We start from the raw sequence: 26,184 nt of genomic DNA on the forward strand, positions 1-26,184 counted from the left end.
ATCCTGCATTTCCATTTACAGAACTGGTATTCCAGACTGCACACCAAGTTACTCAAACAATCTTGTCTCAGGACCTAAGTCTCAAGTTACCACAGGGCAATAGTTCTTAAACAATTACAGGTGTCTAGAATCAAGATTAAAATGTGAGTTTTCATGCCATTCTGATTATGTTAAATGGAAGGCCTACAAAGCAAACTCAACACGTCGGTGACAGAGAGGTTACTCGTGTTATGAAAATTAATTCAGACCCTTCGGTAGAAAGCATTAAACATCAGATATTAAACAAATGCACATGCAAGATAGTAAATGAAGTGGCAAACATTTTTAAATAACATCTTTAATTAAAGTTTTTGCAAAGGCAAAATATTAAACTTAAAATAGGTCTTAGTACATCAAAATACTAAGTTCTCTAATTGTATTCCAAGCATGGCCTTTGAAACATAATATCCTGTATATCACAGAGGAGCAACCTTGATCTGCAATTGTACAGAATGAATTTTACAAACATAATAAATATATTTACCCCCTTACACATAACAGTATATGTACAACAGCAGTTGACAATAGTAGCTCAGAACAGCAAAAAAGGATATTCCCCCACTCCATATTCTATTGGTACCCTATGTACTCTGGAACATGTCTCATTGAATGACTGTACATATAGCTAACTCAAGGTAGTTCATCCTGTTAAAAAAGCTCCTTTTGTTCCACAGTGTCAAATCCGCCAAATAATAATTAAAGGACACATTGCATGAACTCCCTAAAAAAAGTAGACAACAGGGAAACGAATTGACTGGTTGTTTTTTTTTTTTTACACATTTCCCAACCGATCACAGCAATGGGAAAACAAGACTTTAAATGCCAGACACCAATACAAAACAATGTGCAAGTTTCTTCATCTTTTATAGTCATTACTCTCAAAGTCTGAAAATAACTCTGATTTCAGTTGTGTGTGTGGAGCAGGGAAGGGGGTGGCACGCAACAAACCCCATGGTGCTGTGTAAAGCAGCCCAATATCAGTGTGCATTATCCTAAGACTACTCTTCACCTCCTGAACATCTTATAGCAGTTGATGGGAAGCTTCTGCTTTGAGAAGAATTTTTGGCCATTTTGTTTTAGAAGGATTGTTTTGTTTGTTTGTTTTTGTTTTAAACAAACCAAGGAGACAATCAAAACACACTTTACTTAACTAAGTCTCCAACTGGAGATTCACTGGAATTGAGGACTTTTTCTCTGGTAATTCTTTACGGTGACATAATTACCACTTGGTGGAATTATTTTCACAGACTCAGTGAAATTTACATTATCACTCCTATTCTGCAGCACAATATTTTTACAAATGGTTTCTTATTACATGACACAACGTGTTCTTTGCTGTTTTCAAGAAACTGTGCTACAGAATCAGGTATCAACATCTTGGAAATAATTCAGACCACAATTACCACTTTAAATTGCATTAAGGAAGCTGAATTAAGTTCAAATGCAACTTTTGAGTACAATGTTGGAACAAGGAATACAAAGCCTCAAAGAAATCTTGTCACTAACCAGCAACTCGGGGGATAAAATCGTATTTTATTTAAATAGTCCAATATAAAGTTCCTTATGTGACTAAATTTTCTATTATCTCTTTAAAAGAAAACATACTTGAACATGTTTCCAACTTAGATGTTTTTAAATGATTGCACGCACTAGAACCCAACAGAATTAGAGCAAAAAAAGTTGCTTTTATGATTGAAGCACTACAGGAAATTTACTCTTTCAGGAAACCAACAGAAAAAAAACCAACTTGCCATATTGGCAAAACAGGCATTCTGCAAACCAATAAAGCACAAGAGTACCAGTTTTGCCCTGTTGCTCTGCAAATTTCCATCAGTCATCACGGTTACAATAACGAAGTTATCTTTCCCCATTTTTTCTGTCATTAAAAGGTGCTCCATTATCTGTGCAAATTTTAAATAAGTCCTCTTGAAATCATTATTTGTTTCTGTAATACTGAACTATTTAAAAAAACAAAACAAAACAAAAACAGCGTCAAAAACTATTTCCAAGGGAAAAAAAAAATCATTTATGAACTATGAACATGGGAATCCCTTGCCCTCTGAAGGAATGGTTTCTGTGGAACCTAGTGAAATGGTCTGTTCAATTACATTGTTAAAACCATGATTAAAATTCAAGTACAATAGAAAAATTAAGCAAACTACATTTTTACAGCAAGCTGCTACAATAAAATAAAATTAAAACATGCTTTTTGATTTAAAAAAGGAACACTTGATGTAGAAATAAGAGCACAGTTTGGTATATTTGTGTTTGACTGGCTTACAGAAAACTTCACAGGTACTTGTATTTGAAGACAAAACTTACTTGAAAAGCATATCATACAATTAGCTTGCAAAAGACCGCAAGTTCAGATAGCTTCAGACATCCTTCAGAACAGCCTAAACTTGAGTTACCTTTAAAATCCTACTATCCCTTAAAAATAAATTAAAAGGCTGTGTAGCTTCTAGTCCATGGGTAAAAAAATTTCTAAGACATATGAAAACCAACTGTTATCTGGGTTCCAATATCCAAGTTATCTGGGTTCCAATAGTCTCATCAAGAATCTATAGCTAAAGGGATTTTTTCCTTTTGTTGGTTTAATTGTGCTGTTATGGGAGTTACTCTTAAGTCCATTACTTACAACTCACTGGTAATAGAAATGGAAAAGGAGGAGGAAGGGATTAGTGGGTACAATATTGACTTCATCTCAGTTGTACACAGAAGCGTCAACAGTGGTACAAATAATAATAATAACAACTAAAACATCTGCTTTGCTCAGAAGAAAACAAACACCGATCAGTCTGAGAGACCTTGAAGCCCCGAGCCAAAAATGTACTCTAAATAATGACATTACAAAAGAATGGATTAGAAAAAATATCAATTAACTGTTCGTAAAGCTTATGTATGTAAATGGCTTACAACAACCATATGGCTCGAGGCACGGCCTAGAGGCAGTTTTATTCTTTATCAATGAGAGCACAGATATACAAAATCACAGTAAAGAAACCCTCTTTGGAGGGGTATTTTGGAGGACTTTGTATGTTAAAATACTACTGAAACTATGAATACGCTTGAAGGCAAGTAAATCAGAGAGAATGAAAATTAGGGCAGTGCTTATATACCTGTGACTTCATTAAGTAATGCTTAGTAAGTTTCATTCTCCAGAGTGACAGAAAAAAGGCAGAACTCATGGGTCAACTGTCTGCTTCTGCAAGTCTTTCTCAATGTAACTAAAATGTCTGTTGGGTTCTTCTCACTGCCTTTCCAAGGACTCGGGGAAAGAAAAGTATTTGAAATGGTGAGCCACATGGACATTCTTTCCTCAACAGTTTCTCAGGTATAATGCTGATTTCCTCTCCTCATTCAAAAGTAACTGCATTTTCTGAAAGCAGAATTTGCAAGAATATCCAATGTGTGAAGACAAAAATTCAGTTCTCAGTAGAGAAGGGGAAGCAGAGGGAAACAACCTTGTTGCTTAAAAGGAAAATTATCACCAAACCACACCTCTGGAAAAGGCATATGAGAAAGTGGCTACACAAAGATCTAGAGCCTCCAACTATGATTTTGTTACCAAGTCAGTCTACAGACACTTTAATAAAATTTGTGTTCTCAAAGCTGCGCAGCTCTCCTCATGAAATTACATGCCACCCAGAAACTTTAGAGATAAACTACTGCAAGTAACTTATGGCCATATTTTTAGTAAAGCAGATCTTTGATTCAGAGAGCTGCAGCCACGATTTTAATAGTTTTAACATTACTTTCTATATAAAAAATTTAGTGGATGTCTGTATTACGGATATAGTAAGTAGGTAAAGGAATGCATCTGTTGTGTGATTACCTACACATTTGATTCAGAAGCCCTCCAAAAAGCCTTTGAAGAAGTCAGTGGAAACTATATTATTTGTTTCAGTTCAACGATGCTGAAACCACCACCAAACAGTAAGAATATAATTAAAAAGATAAGCAGTCTGACTTTGGGGCAGGGGGAGCCCAGAGCTACAGGTGCTTAGTATTTAAAATTTAAAAAAAAAAAATTAAAAAAAATACAGTCCTAAATGAAAAGTATCACTTATATGAAATTAAAATAACTTTGAAATATAAATGATCGTTTTAACATTTTATAACTGCTAGGAACAACAACTTGCTTACGGGGAACTGAACTGAAAACCACAAATAGATATTATAATTAATGAGCATATCAGAATTAAAAATATTTTCCCTATACAAGTTATTTAAAATTTAACACCTTAATTCTTACCCTTCTGTACAAAGCTTGCACGCAGTCAAAGTAACATTCTGACCATCCTCACTACCAAAAGGAAGTGTTCAAAGCAAAGATTTGTACACACAATAAGCATTTTCAGATTCATAATCTATCACAGGGAAGAGTTCCTTCAATCATTGGAAGTATTTTAAAATCTTAAACCATGGGAGGAAGGGGGGGGGACAAAGCCTTACATGCTAAATACCAGCTGTAGGTACCTGTATGTAGAACTGATAATTAAGGTATTCCTAACACACAAAACCAGCTCCCAGACAATGCTATAGCTGCTACAGTCCATGGCTTGCTCATCTGAAGTAGTGTCTTTGTTGCCACATTTTACCTTTGTTCCAATACTTTTGTTTATGCTTCATGTGCAGAAACACATTTTGGTTGGAGAATATGTCCAAGTCTCAACCTTTCCTGCTTTTGAACATTTTTTCCTTTTACAGGGAGTTTTTGTTTTGTTTGTCTTAAAAACTTCACCATTCTGCATCCCCAATGGCTTTGGAAAATACATAATCTCTTCCATTAAGATTCATGATGCCATCCTTGAGATGAAATTTCCATTTGTTTTTACTTCTATGGATCTAAACATAGGGAAAAAAGTTTAAGTTTTATTCTGCAAAAGAAAGAGGCAGTAATACATAAATTATACAGTAAATTATATCAGCAAGAAAAATGAAAACAACAATTAAACACGCATTACTAAACTACTATGAACATTTTGAAAATCAATTCTGCATTTAGTAGCATCTAGTTGGTACCACAAAACTAACATGCTCAAAACTCTGTAATTCTGCACGCATCACATAATTCAGCTATGAAATTTCTCCTTGTAAGACTAAGTTTACTAGGATTCAAAAAACAATCATTCCTCCACCACATAAAGCCATCACTATCTATCCCCAGAGACCACAGAAGGTGGTGGGATGCTTTTTGTGGGCACTGCTACCTGTTTGCCCTCATCTCATTGTGCCATAGGCACCTGCTGATGCAGCACACAACATACTGTGCAAGAGAGAACTCTGTTCAGAACAGCTGAGCTATTGTTTTGGCATTTTATGAAAACAGACTGAACAGTGGTTGGTTGATAAGTAAACACATGGCTCTAGAGTTATAAGATGGACAGTCTCCCCTACTAAGTTCAAGTTCTTTTCAGAGGGTGAGGATTTCAGAGTAGTTGTTCTTGGTCAGCTTTAGTAGCTCCCAACTAGCTTTCCTTACTATTGTTCTGAGATCTCTCATAACTCTCACGAACTGTTTCCAAACTAACAGTTTCTGACTATTATCTGGAAGAGAAGGAAGGCTAGCCTGTAGATACTGATACTAGCTTTCTCAATCTTGAATTCTTTTTCAAATATGAAGTCTAAGCAGAATGCAGAAACAACTGAAGATTTTTTATTCAAGTCATTCTTTGCAATGTAGAGCTTTTTAATTCAACAATGTTTCTTCTGCTTTAGAAAGTACCCTTACTCTTCATAGTGCAAGTCACCTCACAGGTAAAGAAAGGAAATTTACTACCTCAGTAAAAAAAAGTATCCAAGATCCCTTGGACAAATATAAAATAATTCCAAGATGAACGTTCATACGCTGAAGTATTTTGGGGCAAACATACAGGAAAAAGAAGTAGTAATCATAGAGGAGACTGGAGATCATCACACAAGGATATTTCATCACTTAAAATTTATGACTTGAAGGAATAAGAGAACTTAGATTACTTGCATTGTTTTATATTTTACCTTATCGTACTGACACACAACAACATTTTCCGTATCAAACAGTTCTTGTCCTTCCTCATCACTCACATCATCTTCACTGTTAAGAGGCTCCTGAAAGAAACACATGAGAAAAGTTGCAATGTTTAGTAAAGTTATAGCTAATACTTAGATTATTCATGCCAGACAAGGCTACAGTCTATTGGCATGGTCCTACATAAGCATTTGAGGTGTCAACTATTCAGCTTTCCAGCAGAGGGCATACGAGTATTTCTTTTCTGCCTTCCATGATGCAGTCCTTAAGGAGATGTCTACCAATTTTAATGCCCAGTTTCAGAGTTCAGGACAGATTATGGGCACAGCAGTCTTTCATCATCATGTCACATGAAAACGTGACATACCAGAACCACTTTCATTCGTTTATTCTAGAAATTCTAGTGCTTGCAGTGTCTCTTCACAAAAATGTATCCTTATGCACCCTTTTTTTTTCCTAAAGCATCCAAGCAGCGCAAATAAGACACTATTCACATCTCTCTGTAGGTTCCATTAGAAGTAGAAACTCCAGGTCTTACTTATCTGTGTCTCATGTAGCACAAACAGAAACAGATCTCAACACAGGCAGGAAGTTCGTAGAGGAAGAAAAAAGATATTTTAAGATGATGCACAGATAGATAAAAATAACTTCTCCGGATAAAAGTATTTTCACTTTCCTTAAAAATTCCTTTCAGTTTTTTGTCTTTTTTCTACAAGTGGTCTTTCCTCCTCAGAAGTCTTCCAAGTTGTGTCATTATCTCTATTCTTTACTATTTCTTTAGATCTGCGCATGTCTCACAAGATTACAAAATGACACCACAAGGGTATTCACAAGGATCACTATTGAACTGCAAGCCTCATTTCTCCTTCCCTGCACGACCTTCCAACCTGTACTTAAGAGGATTGTCTTAAATCTCATACCTCTTCTAAGGTATATCTAAGAAGATATGCTTCTTATAGATCATTCTCACTGCTTTCCTCAAGCACCTGACCATTAGTGTTTGTCAATACAGAAGTCTGACACGCTACATTCCATGCAGTATGGTGAGAATGCTTCTACAAAAATTTGTCTTTTTTGTGCTTTTAAAAATGCTTTATAATCAAATTTAATTCTCAGGCCCCTTCTAGTATAACATAAGGCAATCTAACAGTGAGTAAAATGACAAACCACTACATCTATTTGTTCTCTCAGTGTTTGACACCCACCTTGTGTCATCCCTCCTACCACCTGGCTTTGGAAAGCACTCTGTCCCAAATGGAGCTGATTATTTCCATTTGCTTATGAAGGATTCATGATATCAGGGCTGACCATTCCTTACTACCAGAAATAATACTGCTGAAGTCTTTAAAAAGGCACTCATCGTAATTAACTTTTTTTTTTTTTGTTATCCCCTGCCACACCAGCTGCATTTCAAGGTGCTTTGATAATAACAGTTTCCACCACGTCAGTATGGGATATAAAGAAACTACAGTACACAGATAGCACTGACATATTCGAGATTATGGGAAGGTAACATTCTTGGAGAATTACAGTTTTCCTTTAAGTACTGTAGGGAAAAAATTAAAAATGAAATACAGGCATTCTGCAATGATGTTAATTTTACCTCTTCGACCTGGCCATCTTCACCTCCATCTTTTTCTTTGTCCTCCTCTTCATCATCATCATAGTCTTCTTCCTCATCTTCTTCTTCTTCAGATGATGTGTCTCCTGCTCCATCAACTTGGAGAACAAGTGGTGCTTGTGGTTGTGCCTGTTGTTGCTGTGGCTGCTGCTGACCAGCTGCAGGAATCTGTGCTTGAGCTGTTGTAGGGGCAGCCACTGTTGTAGGTATAACTTGAGTTTTATTTCCTGTAAACAGGATCTGCTGAGGCTGAATAATCACTCCTGTCTGCTGGGGAATCCCTCCAGGAATTGGAGCCAAAACCTGATGGAATAGTATAGTGCTTGGTAACACACCAGACTACCACAGCACTTACAGAAGACAATTAAGCATATCAATCTGACTCGGACTAATTAGAGAAAGAAGTTACTAATACTCCATCTACATCAGACAGGTAATTAAATCTTCAATAACAAAGCTTCTCTAATTACTTGGTGTTTTTCTGCTCTCAAATTCCAAGCACAGTAGAGTAGCGTTTAAACTCAAATAGGAGATTATTTTTAAAATTTCTTTACAGAATACTTTAACCTGAAATTTGCTACAGACTGTTATTCAGGTTTAAGCTGCAGAACTGTGACACAACAATAAATTCAATGCCTACACAACCTGGACGCACAGTTGAGCTTGTAACTGAAAAAAAATCCTGGCAAAACAACATACTGTATTCAGTAATGAAATGTCCAGGTTTGGTGCAGATTGTTTATATGCTTTGGGTTTTTGATTACTTGCTTGGGTTTTTTTAAAGGCATTTTCCTCTACATATGCTGCAACACAAAGTCATTTAACCGATCAATACTTTTGTGAAAGGATACTGACTAAAATTGTGCACATAATATAATTGTCATTGGACCCACACAACAGCAATTTTAAACCAATACTAGTCTGAATCTTACAAGAATAAAAACATTTGAAACAATATTCCAAAACATTTCATCCTTGAAAACATTCTTAACACAATCCTTTTCTAAATATACTACTTCTGTCTTTGTATACTGTTTAAATCTGACAATAAAAAAATGCAAGCCCATTTAATAACTACTCTCAGGTTTTTACTTTCAAGTGTACCTATTAATTTCTTTTCTTTACCTGCTGTATAACAGGTGCTTGTACGCCACCAGGCTGCATTTGTGGTATGACCTGCTGCTGTAGAACAACTGGCTGCTGTGGCTGAATGATATATTGAGCTCCATTTGCAGTTCTAACTACTTGGAGGATCTGGCCTGTAGTAAGATAAAAACCAAATTAATCAAAGAACAGATATCACCATTTAAAATTAGCTTAGTTTAGAAAGCTGTTTCCTGAAAGAACAACTGTAACAATTAAAGAGCACTGTATTCTGTTTTCATCCATGAAAAGATACCATGCCATAGCAGCTGTGCCAGAAAGGAACCATTTATATGGCTGTTTGCTATTTATCATTGTTAATTATGCAACCCAAGATTAAACCTTTAAAGCAAGACAGTATTTCGAACATTAATTCCTACTTATAAAACACGAGGTGTGTTCCTAAGATAAATTGTACAGGCAGAGTACAAATGAATCACAGAACTGTACAGGTTGGAAAGCACTTCTGGAGATCATCTAGTGCAACCCTCTCTGCTAAAGGAGGTTGCACAAGAAAGTGTCCAGGCAGGTTTTGAATATCTGCAGAGAAGGAGACTCCACAGCCTCTCTGGGCAGCTTGTTCCAGTGCTATGCCACCCTCAAATAAAACAATGATTTTCTCATATTCAGGTGGAACTGTATTCCCATTGATGTTCATCAACTCTTTTCTTTTGTTCAGCATTGCTGAAAAGAGTCTGGCATAATCCACTTCATTCCTACCCATTAGATACCTGTAAGAATCGATAAGATTCCCCTCTCAGTCTTCTCTTCTCCAGGCTGAACAAGTCCAGGTTACTCAGCCTTTCCTCATATGGGAGATGCTAAAGGCCCCTCATCATCTCTGTGGCTCTCTGCTGGACTCTCCACACAAGTTCCCCGTCTTTCTTGAACTGAAAAGCCCAAGGACTGAACACAATACTCTACATTTGGCTTCAACATGATGGAGCAGAGGGGGAAGAACACTCCCCCATGAGCAGCTGGCCACACTCTTTTTATTGCACCCCAAGATACTATCGATATCTGCTGGCTAATGGTCAACAATCTGCACCAGGACACCCAGATTCCTCTCAGCAGAGATAATTTCCAGATAGCCAGCCCCTTACCCTTTACTGGTATGTGTTGTTATTCCTCCCCAGGTGTGGGACTCTGCACTTGAACCTCCTAATATTCCTTTCCACCCAATTCCTCAGCCTGCCCAGGTTTCAGTGAATGGCAGCACAGCCTTCTGGTATGTAAGCCACTACTCCCAGCTTTGTATTATCAGCAAACCTGCTGAGGGTGCACTCTATCCCTTAATCCAGGTCTGACCTCTGGGAAACACTGCAAGCTACAGGGTTCCAAATAGACCCTATGTCAATGACAAGCCTCGGAGCTCTGCCAGTCAGCCAGTTCTCAATCCACCTCACTGGGCACCTGTCTGTCCCCCACTTCCAAAGCTTATCTAAGAGGATGTTACAAGAGAGAGCATTAAAAGCCTTGCTGAAGTCAAAGTACACAACATCCACATGAGTATATACAAATACAAGAAGCACAGGTAGCCACATCACTAAAGTTTTATCCAATGCTGTGGTATTTCTGAGGCCTAGCCAGATAGCATCTCCCTTGTGGGACTTCTGTCCCTTTGATAATCACATTGTAGGAAATCCCTCTGTATGTAACTGTCTATATGAATTTAATGTCTAGTTGCCTTTCTGAAGAGTCTGTCCAGTTTGTTCTTATATTATGTTTCTCCTTCCTTTTTCCACAATGCCTACATTCTGATGTCTATTTCTTTAATTATCCTATAGTTCTATTATTTGACACCTATTCTTCACAAAATACGTTGAAGGCTCATGTTTACAGCTGCCTTTACAGCTTGTTTCCACTCCGAGAAGGGGGAGCTAAGATATAATCCAATACACTCTTTATATTTCTATTCAAATAAAGGAGAAGAAATGAAATTAGACAACCCTCAACTTTACACATCTCCCTAAAGATTGATTTTATTTTCTGTTCTCCTTTCAGTGCAAACTAGAATGCTCTCTTTACTCTAACAGGTAAGTAAATCTGAAAGAAGGAAGAAAATACAGTTCTGCAGACTACCATACCCTGTTCTTAAAGAAAACATACTACAAATATTTGCAACTGAAAAAGAAAACAGTAAGCATAACATAAGAAACAATATAATAGTCTTCTTAAAGCACAGATGTTCTTCCTTAGAAATTAGAAGATCTTAAATTTCTAGAACAGATACACATTCCAATTTTGTTTCAACTGTGTATCCACTACACATTCAGATGCATACAGCGGGAAGGTTAAGTTCCAGATGATTCTGAGCAGACTAAGTGAACTATTCTGGCAAGAAAAGCAACTGATTCTAGGAAACAAACTTTCTCAGGTTTTCCTTTACCACCCCAAGCAACTCCACAGGTTTGAGGCAGACTGGCTGGAAGACTGCACGAAGAAATGAATCTGCGGGTGTTGGTCACACTTGGCTTAACATGACCCAGCAGTGTGCCCATATGGCCGAGAATGCCAATGGCGTATCAGAAATAGTGTTAGCAGCAGGAACAGGGAGGTGATTGCCCCTCTGTACTCAGCACTGGTGAGGCTGCACCTGAGTACTGTGTTCAGTTTTGGGCCAGTAGTGTCCGTTTTCATGAACATGTCTAAAAAGCAGGGAAGACCTGCAAAGAATCTGTTAGGTTTGCAAGACTGGTGAGCAACAGTCCAAGATCTAGTTTTCCCTGATTTTGATATATGAACAATATACGTCAGCAAGTAAAATCCACAATTTCTCTCTCCCAAGCAACCACAAAACCACCACATGACCTCAGTGTTAAGAGAGTTACCTGAATTTGTAAGTATCTGCTGAACAGGAGTAACACCAGTAGGGAGAGCCAACGTAGCTGCAGTAGCAGCAGCACTCTGAAATACAAGAAAAGCTTTTTAGGAAGTATTATTGCCACTGTTTCATGTTACAACATACTGCCTGAAACCATGTACCTCTCCCGACCTACTAATAAAATACTGCATGGCTTAGGAGGCAGTTTTACATTTTCAAAGCAGCTAAAGTCATGAGCCCACAAATTTGAAGATAAGGTACTTCAGCAGTGACTATGTTCACTTGTTTTCACAAGGAGCAGCGATCAGGTTTGCACTTTTCTTCATTCTACAATTAATCTACATTTCAAGTGCCAAATAACACAATTCTTTCAAGTGAATATACACACACAGCATACTGACTGCTCATAGAATTACTTATTTTTTTCTCTCAAGACAGTTGGTTAGAAGAGTCACAAGGACTCTCAGTGGGTAGTGATTCTATCTTACAGAAATTAAATTTTAATGCAATTCACATAGTTTCAAACACAAAAATCTGCATTAAGTCCTTGACTCATATAGGGAGACAGATTTCTCCAGAGGTTTTTCTACTTCACGTGTCTAACAGCAGTTATCTTTTGAAAATCCTCCCTTCCTCACTACAGAGGAACCATGAGAAATTACCCTCCGCAACTGAAAGGATTTAAACTTCATTACTGGGTAAAGTACATAACATCATGGTTATAAGAAATATAATCTCCCCTTACTGACTGATCCATATAGTAGTAATATCACTTCCAAAATAACAGAAAAACAAGCAAAACTCTAAAGTGGTTTTCTGCATTCATATATCCCAAAGGCAGATAGATAAATTCTCATTAGTTGCCGTTCTCCAAGACATTCGAGGTCAGATACGTTATTTAATACCAACCTAAAAGCTTATTAGAAACACATAAATATTCCAACTTAGTTCTATAAAAAAGTATTTATTGAATAGTAGTCTTCTGCAGTTTACAGTTCTTTCTTGTTTTGACAGCACCTGAGTTTTAAAATCCCCACAACCTCATTTTTGCAATATCCATCAACAAAACTTTGTTAAATGAGATGGGAAAAAATGTTTAATTGTTTTTCTGCAGAATTCACAAACTACACTGAAACAGTTGTAAAATACTTTACATTAGCATGAGACATTAGCATGCTCTCAGCTTCTGAATACATCTTTCTATTTGAGTAATGAAGTTCAGATTCTTTTCTATAACAAGGACAGCAGGTAATGGAGAACTAAGGTTATGAAAGTTACCAATGCCTTGACTAATCATAAAACATTGCTTCACATGGTTTTATCAGAAAAGTAGTTAAAATGTAATACATTCTGGTTTTAAATTGTTTAATTATTATTAATAATAATCATTATTATTAATTATTATTAATTATATTTATAATAATAATTAATAATATAATTATAATTATTCAAGAAACAAGTATCTATCTATCTATGCTTATATATATATATTATATATATATATATAATGATTAATATATATATATATATATTAATGAAATATGTATATATATTTCATTAAGCCAGGGCATTTAAAAAAACAAAAACAAAATTAACCTCTTGAGATAAAAACTAAGAGAAATGAATAAATGACCATACTGTTTTATATTCTCCTATAAATTAAAGAATCTAAATAAGACGAGCAGAAAAGGTGGATCTGAGTTGCTAAATAAACTCTCATTTGCTATAAGCTGAGACTTCGGAACAGCTGATGCTGTTCCCTGTATCTAACAAATACAATGTTTGTATCATTCAGTAGTGTTACATTAGCATGAGACAAGTACATAATGCAGATTTGCACCAAGAGTACTCCAATTTCTAATTTAAATAAAGTTTAGGCTTACCACACTTGAAATCATAATGATTAATGATAATCATAATGATAATCACCAAGTTTGGAAAAGACCCCCAAGATCACCCAGTCCAGTCCAGTGTTACTAAGTCCTTGGTTACTTCTAGATTGTCATTTCAGAAGCAGAACTCAGAAAGCAGGCAGACAGTTTTATCAACATGTCCTGCTTTTAAGCATCTGATGACCAGATTAGTTTTCACTATTCAGTCAAAACAACTTATACAATGACAGCATATAGATGTACAAGCCTCTGCTTTCCTTACCATGCCCGATGCATTCATGTGCGGTATCAGCTTGGAATCTGGCACAATAACCTGCTGCTGAGGTGCTATAAACAGGAAAAATACAGCAATTCATCAGTACTACAGCCTATCAAAAATAACATTCAAACCAAAATAACTTTGAAAAGACATCACACAAATACCAGGTGAGTTTCACAGCAAAAACAGCTACTGAGCAATCTCTGATCTTAAAAGTTTTACAGTCAAGACAATATACAACAGCAGCTCTGAGATGCAGTATGGCTATTTTGCCTTTTACAGATTTTGCTTCGATGCCTTCTATTACCTATTCTGACTCTACGTAAAGTAAAATTTTAAATGTATTTCTGAAAGCTATGTCACGGGGTTATCCCAAGATATAAGACCGTGACAGGGGGACACAGGCCCCGGGAAAAGATTGAAAAAGAAGGAGGAAAAAAAAAAAGGAGAGACAAAGGAGCGAAGGAAAAAAAGGAAGGCGTTTGCCGCACGACCCGGCCGGCCCCGGGCCACACGCTCCGGGAGAGGGGGAAGGGCAGAGAGAGAGCAGATAGTTCTAACAAAGAGAAAACACAATGGCGACGATCTGAGGAGGAACGGGAATTTACTAAATGTAAGCAAATCAAACAAAACGAGAGAGAGAAGAGAACCCACAGCAGGAGTCAAACCACGACAGTGCGAGGGAAGCACGTGCTTTTCTCCGCGGCGAGCTGAGACAGCCAAAGGCAGAGAGCGGCTGGGATCCAGAGTCCGACCCCGCTCCCTCTTCGCACCAAGTCCTCCGGGGATGCCGCCCCTCCCCGAACCCAAAATGGCAGTAAAACGGAACCAGAACATTAACTCTTTAACTGCAGCTGTTCTGCATGATGTTCTGATGTGGAATACCGACAAGAAAAATCACTAAACCACAACAAGCTATTACAGTTTTGGTTTTTATTCAGTAAGCTTGCTGATATTCAGCACCAGTGTTCTCCAAAAACGTCAACTACTAGTGATCAATTCTCAAAAAAACAACCAATAAAAAAACCCAAGCACATACAAAAAATACTGATCACAAAGAAAGTGTCCAAAAGTCTCCAACATCAGTGACAGCAAATTAAAATATGACAAAGCAATACGAACTAATCATCAATATAGCACTCTCAGTCCAATTCTGTAACAAAGGACACTGAAATAACAATGCTGCTGGAAAGATTCTGGAGAGAGAAGCCCCAGAATCCTGTATCAAGATGCAAAGTCACCCCTCTGACTTTCACGAAATCACAACCCCATGCCAGAATCACACACAGCACAACAGGAACCAATTACATCTTAGACACTGTCATTTGGTCTTCGGCCACAGTGTAGGGCAACAATAAATCAGTTTTAAATATACTGCTGTATTCAGGATCATATTCAACCCGACCAGGGGACAGGGATTTCCATATTAGCAGTGGGCAATGCAATCAGCAGTCACAGCTGTTCATCTAAGCAACCGCTAGAGGTCCAGGTAAAAACGTCTACATAGCCTGCCAACTGTAACTTGCTCATTTCAAGATGCTTGTTTTTAAGGGTCTCAAATATCAAAACAAATTTTATTCCAGCAGTCCCAACTGATTTATATCCAGGAAAATACATAAATAAATAAATAAATAAATAAGAAAGATTAAAAAACAAAGACTGGTAACAGGTTCCTTTCACACTAGTTCCCCTCTCTTTTAAATACAAACTTCTTCTGGGAGGCCGAAGAAAAGCAGCTCATAGTTCCCTCTTGTGCATATGTCAACACAGGCACTGATCTATAAAATCTGATAAACACTGAAGTCCCTGATTGACTATCACAGATAAATATGCAGTCACTGCAATGGCTCGCGGTAACTCAACTTGAGCATTCTATGAGATTTTTTTAATGCAGAATGTAAGCAGTAAAATCCAGTAGTATTTACAGTTCTGCAATTGAAATTTGAAAATGTTTTCCTTACATTATTGAGAACATGTAAAACAATTACTACAAGAAACACTACTCTTACAGCTAACCAAAGTGTACCTTGAACTCCCACTGCGCAATCTGCTAAAGCTGCAAGAAAAGCAGCCATTACGCTTTACACTGAAAACCTGTTCTAATACAAAAAACATATCCTATATGTACCTTGAGTGTTCTTTCACATCCTAGCATCTGCTTTTGCTTAACAAACTCTTTGGTTTTAAGCTTTATTTGCTCCTAGTAGCATTGCTATTTTCTGAATAAACTGCAAACTACTTTGGTATATTGTCTTGATATTAAAAAGCTGTTCATGGATTTTTGTTACAGTCTAAGTCATGTATTATGAAAAAATAAATTACATAGAAAGAACTCGACTTTTTCAAAATCTAAAGCATATTCAAGACTAAAAGAAATGTCAAGATACTTTTTCATGAAAACAGCTCACTTGATATATTATGCAATCAAGTAGGTGCAAAGTTTCACATAAAGACCTAAGGTTACCTGCAAAATCAACATCTTCCAATAAATTTAGAATATGCTAAGTAAGGAGTTGGTCTAATTTGAATCTTTCACCAGAGAGGTTACATTGTAAGCCTGACCTTGCTGAGATGCTGGAATAAGAACCTGTTGTGGCTGAGTCTGCTGCTGCACAGTCTGCTGAGGCTGAGGTTGTGTGTGATGGTGGTGGTGATGATGCTGTTGTTGCTGCTGTTGCTGCTGCTGCTGTTGCACCTGCAACAGAAGTTGCTGCTCTTCTGAATGGAAGCCATCTACAGCCTTGGACTGCATCAGCTTGTTCTCCCACAGCTAGTTTGAGAAAGGAAAGAGAAATCTCTGAAGACTTTCACTATACAGGATCTGTAAAAACACAGCCAGTACTAAAAAATTTAATTTGTTTTCACTGTTTACCTTATGAAGTCTATTTAGCCAAAAAGCCCCTGGGCAAATACAGATTGAGGAGAAAACTCCACATAGGTAATGTGTTAATAAGAAGAATTAAATAGTCAACTAAAATAAGCTTTAACATTCATTTTTTCTCCTATTTGTGGAAAAAACATAATAACTCTTACAGAAACATGAATCAGAGAAAATCTATTATTTATTAGAGCCTTTCTCAAAACTATTTCTTCCTAAAACTCCTCAATAAAAGCTGCTTGAAAACATACCAATAGAGTCTACTAGTATACCAAAGATAATATCAATCTGCACTGTACCAACAGTTTTTGCCATGATATCAAACTCAGACTCCCCAGCCCTGTAGCTCCTGATGTCAGCTGAATTCTCCCAAAAAAAAGCCACAATTAAAAAAACACTAAAACAGAGAGGCATAAGCAGTCAATAAATAAGGGCACCCAGGACTGCTGGGCTCTGCTAAGAACTCCCTAAGTCTTCCTTTGTTTTCCTTCTTCACCTCTTTCTCCACTTAATCTTTTATGTTGTGACCTGCAGAACACATCTGTGACACACTCCTTCAGTAAGACAAAACCATCAAATGGAGTAGACGTAGTTATTTTCCCAGCACAGAAAACTTTGGAATTGTTTACCTATAAACACATCTTTTTCCTTTTTTTAAGATGTAATTTTTCAGGGACTGAAATGGTTATACTGTTGACTTAGATGTCTGTTGTTAGTTTATGTCAAGTTTTGCCATGCCAAATTAGGGGAAGTAAACAAGGTGGGCAGAAACTTTTGTAGATTAGTACAGTCCAAATGATATGGGACTACAAACATGTAGGCAAATATTGTGCTTCACTAATTAAAAATCAGTATTTTTACTGTGTACAACAGTAGGCAGGACTAAGACATTTCATGTATTGGTCTATTAAAAAAACAAAATTCAGCTTACTGTTTTGAGTTCCATAAGAACTTGTTCATCCACTCCTTCATCCAGAAAAACTTCTCTGACATCATTAATGACATCTTCAATTACAGACCTGTACAATTTAGGCTTCAAAAAAAATATATACATATATTACATTAGTAATATTTTTAATAATTTTTTAAGAAACTTAGCACTATAACATTACATCCTTCCTCCCACCCTTCAATAAAGTAACCTCTTACAATCACTATACACAGCACATTTCTGAGTGACTTAAAACTTCCAAGAAAGTACAAATAAGCACAAACAGCTCTAACAAGATGGAAAGGGAAGGAACCATTTGCTATCTTTTGTGTCAAAAGAAACCTCAAGCCATAAGGAGCGTAGCTCAAAATAAGGAAAATTAGATTGTTTACCATTCAGAAAATTTCTTTCCCATTTGCTAGCATACATGCTGAATATGTAAAAACATTTGCATGAGTGCAAATATTTATGTTAAAGAACACTGTAAGTTTTTGTTTGTTTAAAAAAATGAATCTCAGTAGCATTTCCTATTAGATCAGGAATCAAATACAGTTCAGGACGTTAATGAGTTGAAAAACACTGAAGCCTAGGAACTCTAAGTATCCATACACAAATGTCCTTGCTTAGCACACCCCATTGCAGAATCTATCAAAGACATGGTATCAAGAGAGACAGACTTTTGTTTGTAGTCAGTACTTATGTTTCTACATTACATATTTTTCAGGGGGCAAAGCTACCCACATACTATTACACTGATCTTATGTCTAGACTGCCATTGGCAAAGCTAACTGTCAGTTCACTTCAGGCTACCCAGAGAAGTGGTGAACTCTCCACCTTTGGAGATGCCCAAGTCACCTGGGCAGGGACCTAGGCACCCTGCTCTGGGTTGGCCCAGATGCTCCTCCCAACCTCAGTCACTCTGTGAATTTTAAAACACAAGTATGACTTTAAAAAGAGTAGAAATGTTTAACTTTATCAATTCGTGCGTATTTAACTCAAAAGCCACAGGATAATTGTATTATTCAGGTGTTGTACTTCATAACCAAACACTACTGCATCACTACTTGAACCTCTCTACACGTGTAAGACTCAACAGTATTTTGGCTGAGTTTAATATGTGCGCTATCTAATTGCAAAGTAGAATCGTGAGTTCTGAGTTAGGACCAACCTGCAGCCTGTGAACCATACATACTTCACTGACAGAGGCGGTTCCTCAGGTTGGTGCTTACTGTTCCTAAACTAAAATGCAACTAATTGCACTATTATTTTAGATGACATCTTCCCCTACACCACTCCCAACAGAAATGATGGCACTTGCATCAGATACCTTGTACGCATGCAAAGCAATCACCCTGTCCTGGCACAGCGAGTTCAGCTCTCTAGGAGGGCTGTCCTTAAGGCGCACCAGCAGAAAGCTTGCACCAAGCACATACAGCGAGACACACAGCTGGGACTGCACGGATTTACTGCTTGCACTTAAAGCATTTACTTTATGCATACACAGTTGCTTAATGCATCCCAGAAGTGCTGAATTCGTTACAGATATGCTAAAGATTACACTGCACACATGTTATGAAACAGAACGGCTATGTCTCTGTTATGCACATGGCTTACCAGCCCAGAACAAAGCTGAGCAGCCAATAAGTAGGAACTTAAGGTGCAGTGGTATTATAGCCTACTTGGAAGCCTGGAACCAGGATACAGTTTCCTGAAAGCTGCTTAGTGCATTATGCCCATGGTGTTTTAAGCAGTGTCTGTGGGGCACGCTTCAGTAGTTTTTCTTAAATAAGGTGGGGGGGGGGGGGAACCACCAAAAGATACCACATCATTCTGGTCAGAAAATCCACAGTTCCGCATTTTGGCCAATGGCAGGCTATCATCACTCCTTTTTTTCTTAATTTTAGATTTTATCAGTTTGCCACTTGCCTGCTTTAAAATACACCAAGGAAATTCAAAGAGCTGAAATGTCAGAATTCATCCTTTCTTTTACTCATCTCTGCAGAAACTTTCCGGCCTCAAGTAACAGTGGATGTTTGCCGCAATTAAAAATGACCTTTACAGCACCCACATCTAAAACTCAACTTCTCCAAAAGGAATAAAACCCGATAATCTACAGATTCTTTTTCTTTCAAAACTGTATGGCATACTTATATCTAAGCTGCTAGGTACAGCATTACTGGTGCTTATAGAGACATATGAAGCAGCGCTTCAGAGCCTGGCTTCTCCTGAGCACTAGTACTTTAGCTTTGTGCTGCGAGAAATACCAAGCATCATTAACAGGATTATTTTTCCACTTAGACTTAATTCATTGCAGATGCAAAAAGACATTCTACTTAATGCCATTAAGTCCTATTATTCCTATAATTAAACAAATTGCATACAGCTTATACAATTCAACTAGAACAGAAATGCTACTTGACCTATTGTTCATATTGTTTCTTATTGTATTAAAGGTATCTGCTTCTTAAAGCCCAAACCATTCTGCAAATAAATACACTTATCCATAGGTACATGAGTTGCTTCACTTAAGTCAATGGAGCATCCTTTCAACTGAAATTACAAATGAAATTCCTGGAGAACAGAGACAGCATTTTCTCCTTCACATATCCACTGTTTTATTAATAAAGCAGACTCAGCACAGGCCCTTATTTCCACCAGTAGTCACCACCTCCTGCCAGGTGTTTCCACAAGGTATATTTACAAGTATCAGTCAGATTATACAGCCCTGAGAAAAAACACTGACATTTAGGCACAGTGAACTGACCCCACAGCTCAGCAGTCTGTAATGTTCTGGTCACATGGTATCACGAGATACAATACACTCACTGCTATATGATTAGTAGGAGGAGCAAATAAAATATCTACACTTCATAATGAAAGTGGCTGAGCCCCTGTGCTTCCTAATTCCATGTACACATTTCCATCATACCCAGATAAACCCTGGCTGCGCCCAGCTGTACTGAACACCCATGAACATAGCAGTGCTGCTTTTCTCAAGATCCACCTATCACAGAATGGTGAAAAACAGCATAAAATGCTACTTCTACAGATGTGAAACTAGACATAAAATTACAGAAATTAAGAACTTAAACCCCAATCTTTAAAAAGGAAGTATGCTGTATTTTTTTTTAGATAGGCAGTAATTGTGGGCTCTAAGTATTATTTATGAGATGCTCGAGTTGTTTATACAAACTACCTACATCCCTGGAGCTGAAAGATCATCATTTATTTCATGCACTGCTTACTCAAAAGCTGAGCATGGGCACGTAATTACTAAATGAGCCCCCAGTGGGACAGCTGGTGACTTGCATTTTGTCATAAATTTTCACATTCAGTCAAAGAAAGCAATGAGAACATAACAGAAACTTAAAAGATTGCTATTAAAATAATCGTGCTTTCATCTGGTTTGTATTAAAGTGCTTCCCTCATAAAGAGCGCATTACTGTAAACTTCAGGCCCTTTTAAGAGCAAACACACTCAAATCACTCTTCAATAAACACTACTCCAAACACTTACTAGAGATTAAAGACAACAATTAAAATTCCTGATTTATTAGATGCAACCACAAACACATAGAAAAGATTTGAAATCTCATATGTCCCCCTCCAGGAACATACGGAAATCATTATATTTCACTTTCTCTGTATATCTTGTAAAGAAAAGAAAACTCTGAGCATGGTGAGACCACTACACACACATGCACTCCAAATCAGAAGAGCATGCAGGGAGCTATTTTAAGCAATGCCACATGCCTTTGGGGGCTGCATTTCCTACATTCCATCAGTTCCAAGGGTACAAAACCCGCACCTCTTTCTAATTATTGTTACAACTGTCAGGATTTGGGCAGTTTGGGTTTCCAATAACCAACACATTACAAAGGAATACACACTGCACGCCTTGTGCATCTGACAGCAGTTTTCTCCTAGTTACTTCTGCAGTTATCCCTGAAATGTTCCCCATCTGTTTCTCCTGTCTGTGGGAATACAGCTATGGGAGCTGTGTGACATGAGAATGCCACGCTGCAGAGGTAACTACTTTTAGTCACAATTACACCAAAGAAGAGTGAAAAAGAAGTAGCACATACAGGCTACACTGTAAGCAATTAAATGTGACACCTGTCACACCTTTACAAGGTAATTACCTTTGTCACCTACAAAACCTTATACCACATAAGGTATGTGCATCCCTTCCTGGGAAGGACAGATTTGATTAGATGCTGATGTCTTACTATGACACACCAGGTCCAAAATCTGCCCTGCTGAAGTTACCAGCTGGCTGCAGTACTTCCACACATTCTTGCTCATCTTCTGCAACTCTGAGGTACATATGGTTATCACTACTACAGAATAGAGCTGATTTTCAGAGTGCTGCAAAATTGTACCGTTTCCTTGGGATTCAACCTAAAATGGGAGTCAGGGTCATTTTAAGTTCCTATTATTCTTAACACTGTGATCAAACACAAGCACTTTTCAGCAGAAGTTGTGCTGTGCTAGGACAGAGATGCAGCACTGATAAGCCTCAGCAAGTTGTTATAACAAAGATATTTGTAAGTGCTAAGATGATTATTCAATAAAAAGATGTATTTACCTATTAGGTAATAACTTGGTAGAAAAAGAGACGTGAAACATCTAACTTACTGTAGAGACAAAGAACCCTTCCTGTCAGTTAAAGAAAGCCAGCAGGTCATGGGCAGAACAGCTAGCAGATTTGGATCACACACATTAAGTATCCTACCAGCAGCTGACCTGCATGCAATGGCACACTGCTGTCCCACATTTTGTTTCAGAACAGCTGATAAAATAGCAAAGCCATGCTACTTCCTTGCTTCTCATGTCTCCAGGTTACAGGTAAGATTTTGGATTTAGAAAGGAAACTCTGTATCATTTCCTTCTGTAAACTTCTCTGTAATACTCAGAACATTCTAATTAATTCAAATAATAGCAGAAATTCCAAAATCTTCCAAAATATCAGTGTGCCGCATCACCTTCAGTTACCAGAAGCACACAACAATCGTTCACACAATCTGTGCCCAGGACCAATAAACAGAACTTCAATATTAATGCTGCTTTCAGTATAAGATCTGTACCAGACACTGGCCAACTGCCATGAAACAAATCCTGCATCTCTCCTTGCCATGCTGGATAAGAACATCTAAATCCTCCTTTCCCCATCCAGCAGCAAAACAGCAAAACTCCATGGAAGACCATAAGGGTACAGAGAGCTGCATGCTGTGGACAAAAAAATACACACGCTAATAAATAAAAAAAGAAATGAAAAAAAAAAATTAAATTAAAAAAAAAAAAGGGGGGGGGGTTGGGATGGGGGGGGAAGGTAAGCGTTTTCAGAAGGCTGGGAGGATGGCGGTGCCCTCTTCGTGCAAGGCACAGCCACCCAGCACCGAGAGCCGTGGGCAGTGCCGCTGCTCCCCGAGTGCGGAGCGAGGCAGGAGCACAAACCCGGCTCCGAGCGACAAAAAGCACGGCCGGCAGCCTCCGCCGCGATGCACGCACCTCCCAGCCCGCTCTCGGCGGCTCTCTCCCTATTTAAAGGCTGATGTGGTGTTTAAATGGAGAGGCGGTGACGTGGGGCTGGAAAGCACCTTCCCATCCTAGCAGAGTCTATATTAGAGAGCGGCAATGGCTCTATATAAACAGGGCGGCCGCAGGGAGGAGGAACACAAGGAGCGGGCAGGCAGAAAGGCAGGGGAAGCCATGATGGATCCGAGCGCCACAAGCAGGGCCGCGCCTGCCGCCGGACGCCGGGTTTGTGCCGCCGGCGCTCGGGGCGGGGGTCGGGGCCGGGGTTGCGCCGGGGACGGAGCGGAGACCGAGGGGCGATCGGATCGGCCGTGCGTGTGACTGCTTATTGCGAACCGGAGCGAGCCGTCCCGCAGCGAGCCGCCCGCCAAGGTGCAGAAAGCACGAGAAGGGACACAGGGGGGCGAGAGTTTTCTTTGTAAAATAAATACTGCCTCGCTCGCTGCAGAAAAGTTCCGGGCCGGGCCTGGCGGACCGCTGCCGCGGGGCTGGGACAAGTGCTTTTCAACCATCGTCTCTTTCCGATCGAGCAACATAAAATGGCTCCAGCGGAGCCCGGGCTGCCGCCGCCACCGCGGCCACCGCCACCCCGACACCCGGCTCGCTCCCGGTCGGGCGCGGGGCCGGCGGCGCTCGCTCCTTCCCGGGGCGGCTCCCCCACCCCCCTCCCGACCCGCCCGCCCGCCCCTTCCCGCCGGACCCCGGCCCGCGGCGGGCGGCCCCGGCCTTTTCCCCGCGGGGCTCCGTCCGCCGCCCGCCCCCGGGCCGCCGCCCCGCGCCCCCCGTTCCGCTCCCGCCGCCCCACTCCCGCCGCCCCCGGCTGCGCTCTCCCCGCCCCGGCGTCGGGCGCCACAAGTTGTCTGCTGCTGCCGCCGCCGCGCGGGGAGCGGCCCGGACCCCGCCGCCCCTTCCCGCCGCGGGCCGGGGGGGAGGGGGCCGGGGCGGCCCGAGGGACGGGGGTGCGGGGGAGGGGGCGGCGAGCCCCGCCGGCCCCCTCCGCCCGCGCCGCCCGCGGGGTCCCCCTCGCCCCCCGGCCCGGTCCTTACCACGGGGTTTGTGTTAGTCGAGCTCGCCATGTCCCGAGCCCCCCGGGACGCCCCCAACCGCGGGGGGGGGAGTCGCCCCTAAAACAATAAACCTGCCCGGCTGCGTCCCCCCTAAGCCCGCACGTCCCGCCCGGGCTCACGGGCAGCCCCGCGGCCTGGCCCGGCCTCGTTCGCCGGCCCTGGGGCTGCAGCCGCCGCCGCCAGCCGCCCGCTCTGCCCGCTTCGCCCCTTTATATAGCGAGAGCCGAGCAGCTGCGCGAGCGGCCAGACCGAGCGGGGGACGCGCGCGGGGGGGCGGCCAGATACCGCGAGAGCAGCGAACGAGAGCGCGCCGCGCGGGGCGCCGTCACGTGAAGAGCCCGCCCCGCCGCCATGACACTTAGTGAGGCGGAAGTACACAGGGAGGTCGCTCTCCCGCTTGCCGCTCCGCCCGGCGTACCGAGGCGGAAGTCTTCGCGCTGTCCCGCCGGGCGCTGCGCCTCAGTCCGTCCCATCGTGCGACGCCCGCAATCACGGCGCTGCTGGGGGCGGCCCGCCTCTGCTCTGCGGCCCGGCCGGCTGCGATGAGCCCAGCGGGATGCTGCACACCGCGAGGCGGCAGCTCATAACGGCCCGGAGCGAGCCGGAGGCCAGCGAGGGACATGGGAACGCACATCGCGTCCGCTCGGTCTATAGGAGCGGTTTGCTCCTCGGTGTCAGCCCCTCACTGTGCAGTTCCAGGTACGCAAGAGCCCTGCCTGGCCCAGCAGGCGCTGGTACCTCTGGTCACAGGCCTTGAGCTGGCCCTGCTACAAGAGCCAGGTCCCGGAGTGTTCAAGCTCTTGTTACCTGGTCTGGTGACAGGAATCGTGGGCCCTCACTCTCAGAATTGCCTCTTCAGCAGTTCCTCACAAAATCTGTGGCACTGAGAATTCCTGGCTGTACCGTTTGGCTTGGCTTCCATTTTTGCCCTTTTAATTGCCTTTTCGTCCTTTTCCATTCCCTTTGCTTATCCCCTTTCTCCATGGCAATCTGCAAGATGCATGTAATACAGGAAAGCATTCTCAACTACGAGGATCCTTCCATCAGTTAACTTCCCTGCTGCCACCTTCACCAAGCCCTTAGGATAACTTCTGAATACAGCTTAGAGCTCCAGCAGTAACCCACCTGTATAAGACCTGCTCGAACATAAATTAAAAGCAACACTGAATTCCAGCTCTATGCTCAAGGTATTATGTTACATCAATCTCCACAGAAAACAAAAACAAACAACAATAAAAAACCCAACATGCCCTACAGACCATATTTGACACGTTACCTTCATTCAGAAGTCCCACCTACTAGCTAGACCAAGCAACATGTTTACAAACTCCTGTCTGGTAGCCTAAGACCAGAATTAATTTGTTAGTGGATACAGGAGACCTTCACATTCCATACTTCTAAATGCTTTAGTTCTGTGGTAGCGAGCACCTCCTTTCCCTTCTGACAGGCAGAGCTTTTATAGGCACGTGATTGATTTACAGTGGACCAGCTGATGAACCAGCTCCACTGTTCATGGCACATACTGCTGGAGCTCCAACAAAAATTACATGGGACAGAGTTTTACCATCCTCTGCTGTTAATTATACATTTCCTTCTTGGAATTTTCCACTGCCACAGCACAACCAACAGGAGTGATGAGAGTTGGTATCCGTAGCTCGTGAGCTAACCTTAGGTGTATTGAATGAGCAGCAGGAATTGAGGTGCTAGTGTTACTTCACCCTGACATCTCCAATAAAAAGGCAGTAATCTCTTGCAGAGAGTTTGTGAAGTGAATCTGTAAACTGTCCAACACTCCTGGCTGGCCTTCCATTTTCTACACTTTAAATAATTGCAAAAATGATCATGTAAAACTTAAATATATGTATATACTCACACACACATATATATATACACATCAGTGAGGGCATTCACAGTCAGAGTTCACAGATAGTTTTAGCCACTGAAGTGACTGCCACTCCACCATAGATTAATCAGATTGCAGTT

At 40.5% G+C, this 26,184-nt stretch overlaps 1 protein-coding gene and 1 long non-coding RNA gene across 3 annotated transcripts; one reads left to right on the top strand and one right to left on the bottom strand.

Moving 5' to 3' along the window:
- Window positions 1–321: 321 nt before the first annotated feature.
- On the bottom strand, window positions 322–24,386 carry GTF2A1 (general transcription factor IIA subunit 1). 2 transcript variants are annotated; one of them, XM_015865123.3, is made up of 9 exons: window positions 24,181–24,386; window positions 17,598–17,699; window positions 16,351–16,558; window positions 13,792–13,856; window positions 11,645–11,720; window positions 8,796–8,929; window positions 7,653–7,973; window positions 6,040–6,129; window positions 322–4,887 (listed from the first exon to the last, which is right to left on the bottom strand). In XM_015865123.3, exons 1-9 carry the CDS (start codon window positions 24,208–24,210, stop codon window positions 4,780–4,782), a joined length of 1,134 nt encoding a protein of 377 aa, XP_015720609.1. In that variant the 5' UTR covers window positions 24,211–24,386; the 3' UTR covers window positions 322–4,779. The 2 variants fall into 2 exon arrangements, with proteins under 2 accessions (XP_015720609.1, XP_085405441.1); XM_085549315.1 differs by lacking the exon at window positions 24,181–24,386 and adding an exon at window positions 22,684–22,895.
- Window positions 24,387–24,554: 168 nt separating this feature from the next.
- Window positions 24,555–25,956, top strand: LOC146760770 (uncharacterized). The gene is made up of 2 exons (XR_014946752.1): window positions 24,555–24,900; window positions 25,199–25,956. It is a non-coding gene; the product is annotated as an uncharacterized LOC146760770 (long non-coding RNA).
- Window positions 25,957–26,184: the final 228 nt, after the last annotated feature.

The sequence above is a fragment of the Coturnix japonica genome, chromosome 5 (assembly GCF_054131305.1).
Source record: "Coturnix japonica strain WE chromosome 5, WE-NBRP24, whole genome shotgun sequence".
Classification (NCBI taxonomy): domain Eukaryota; kingdom Metazoa; phylum Chordata; class Aves; order Galliformes; family Phasianidae; genus Coturnix; species Coturnix japonica.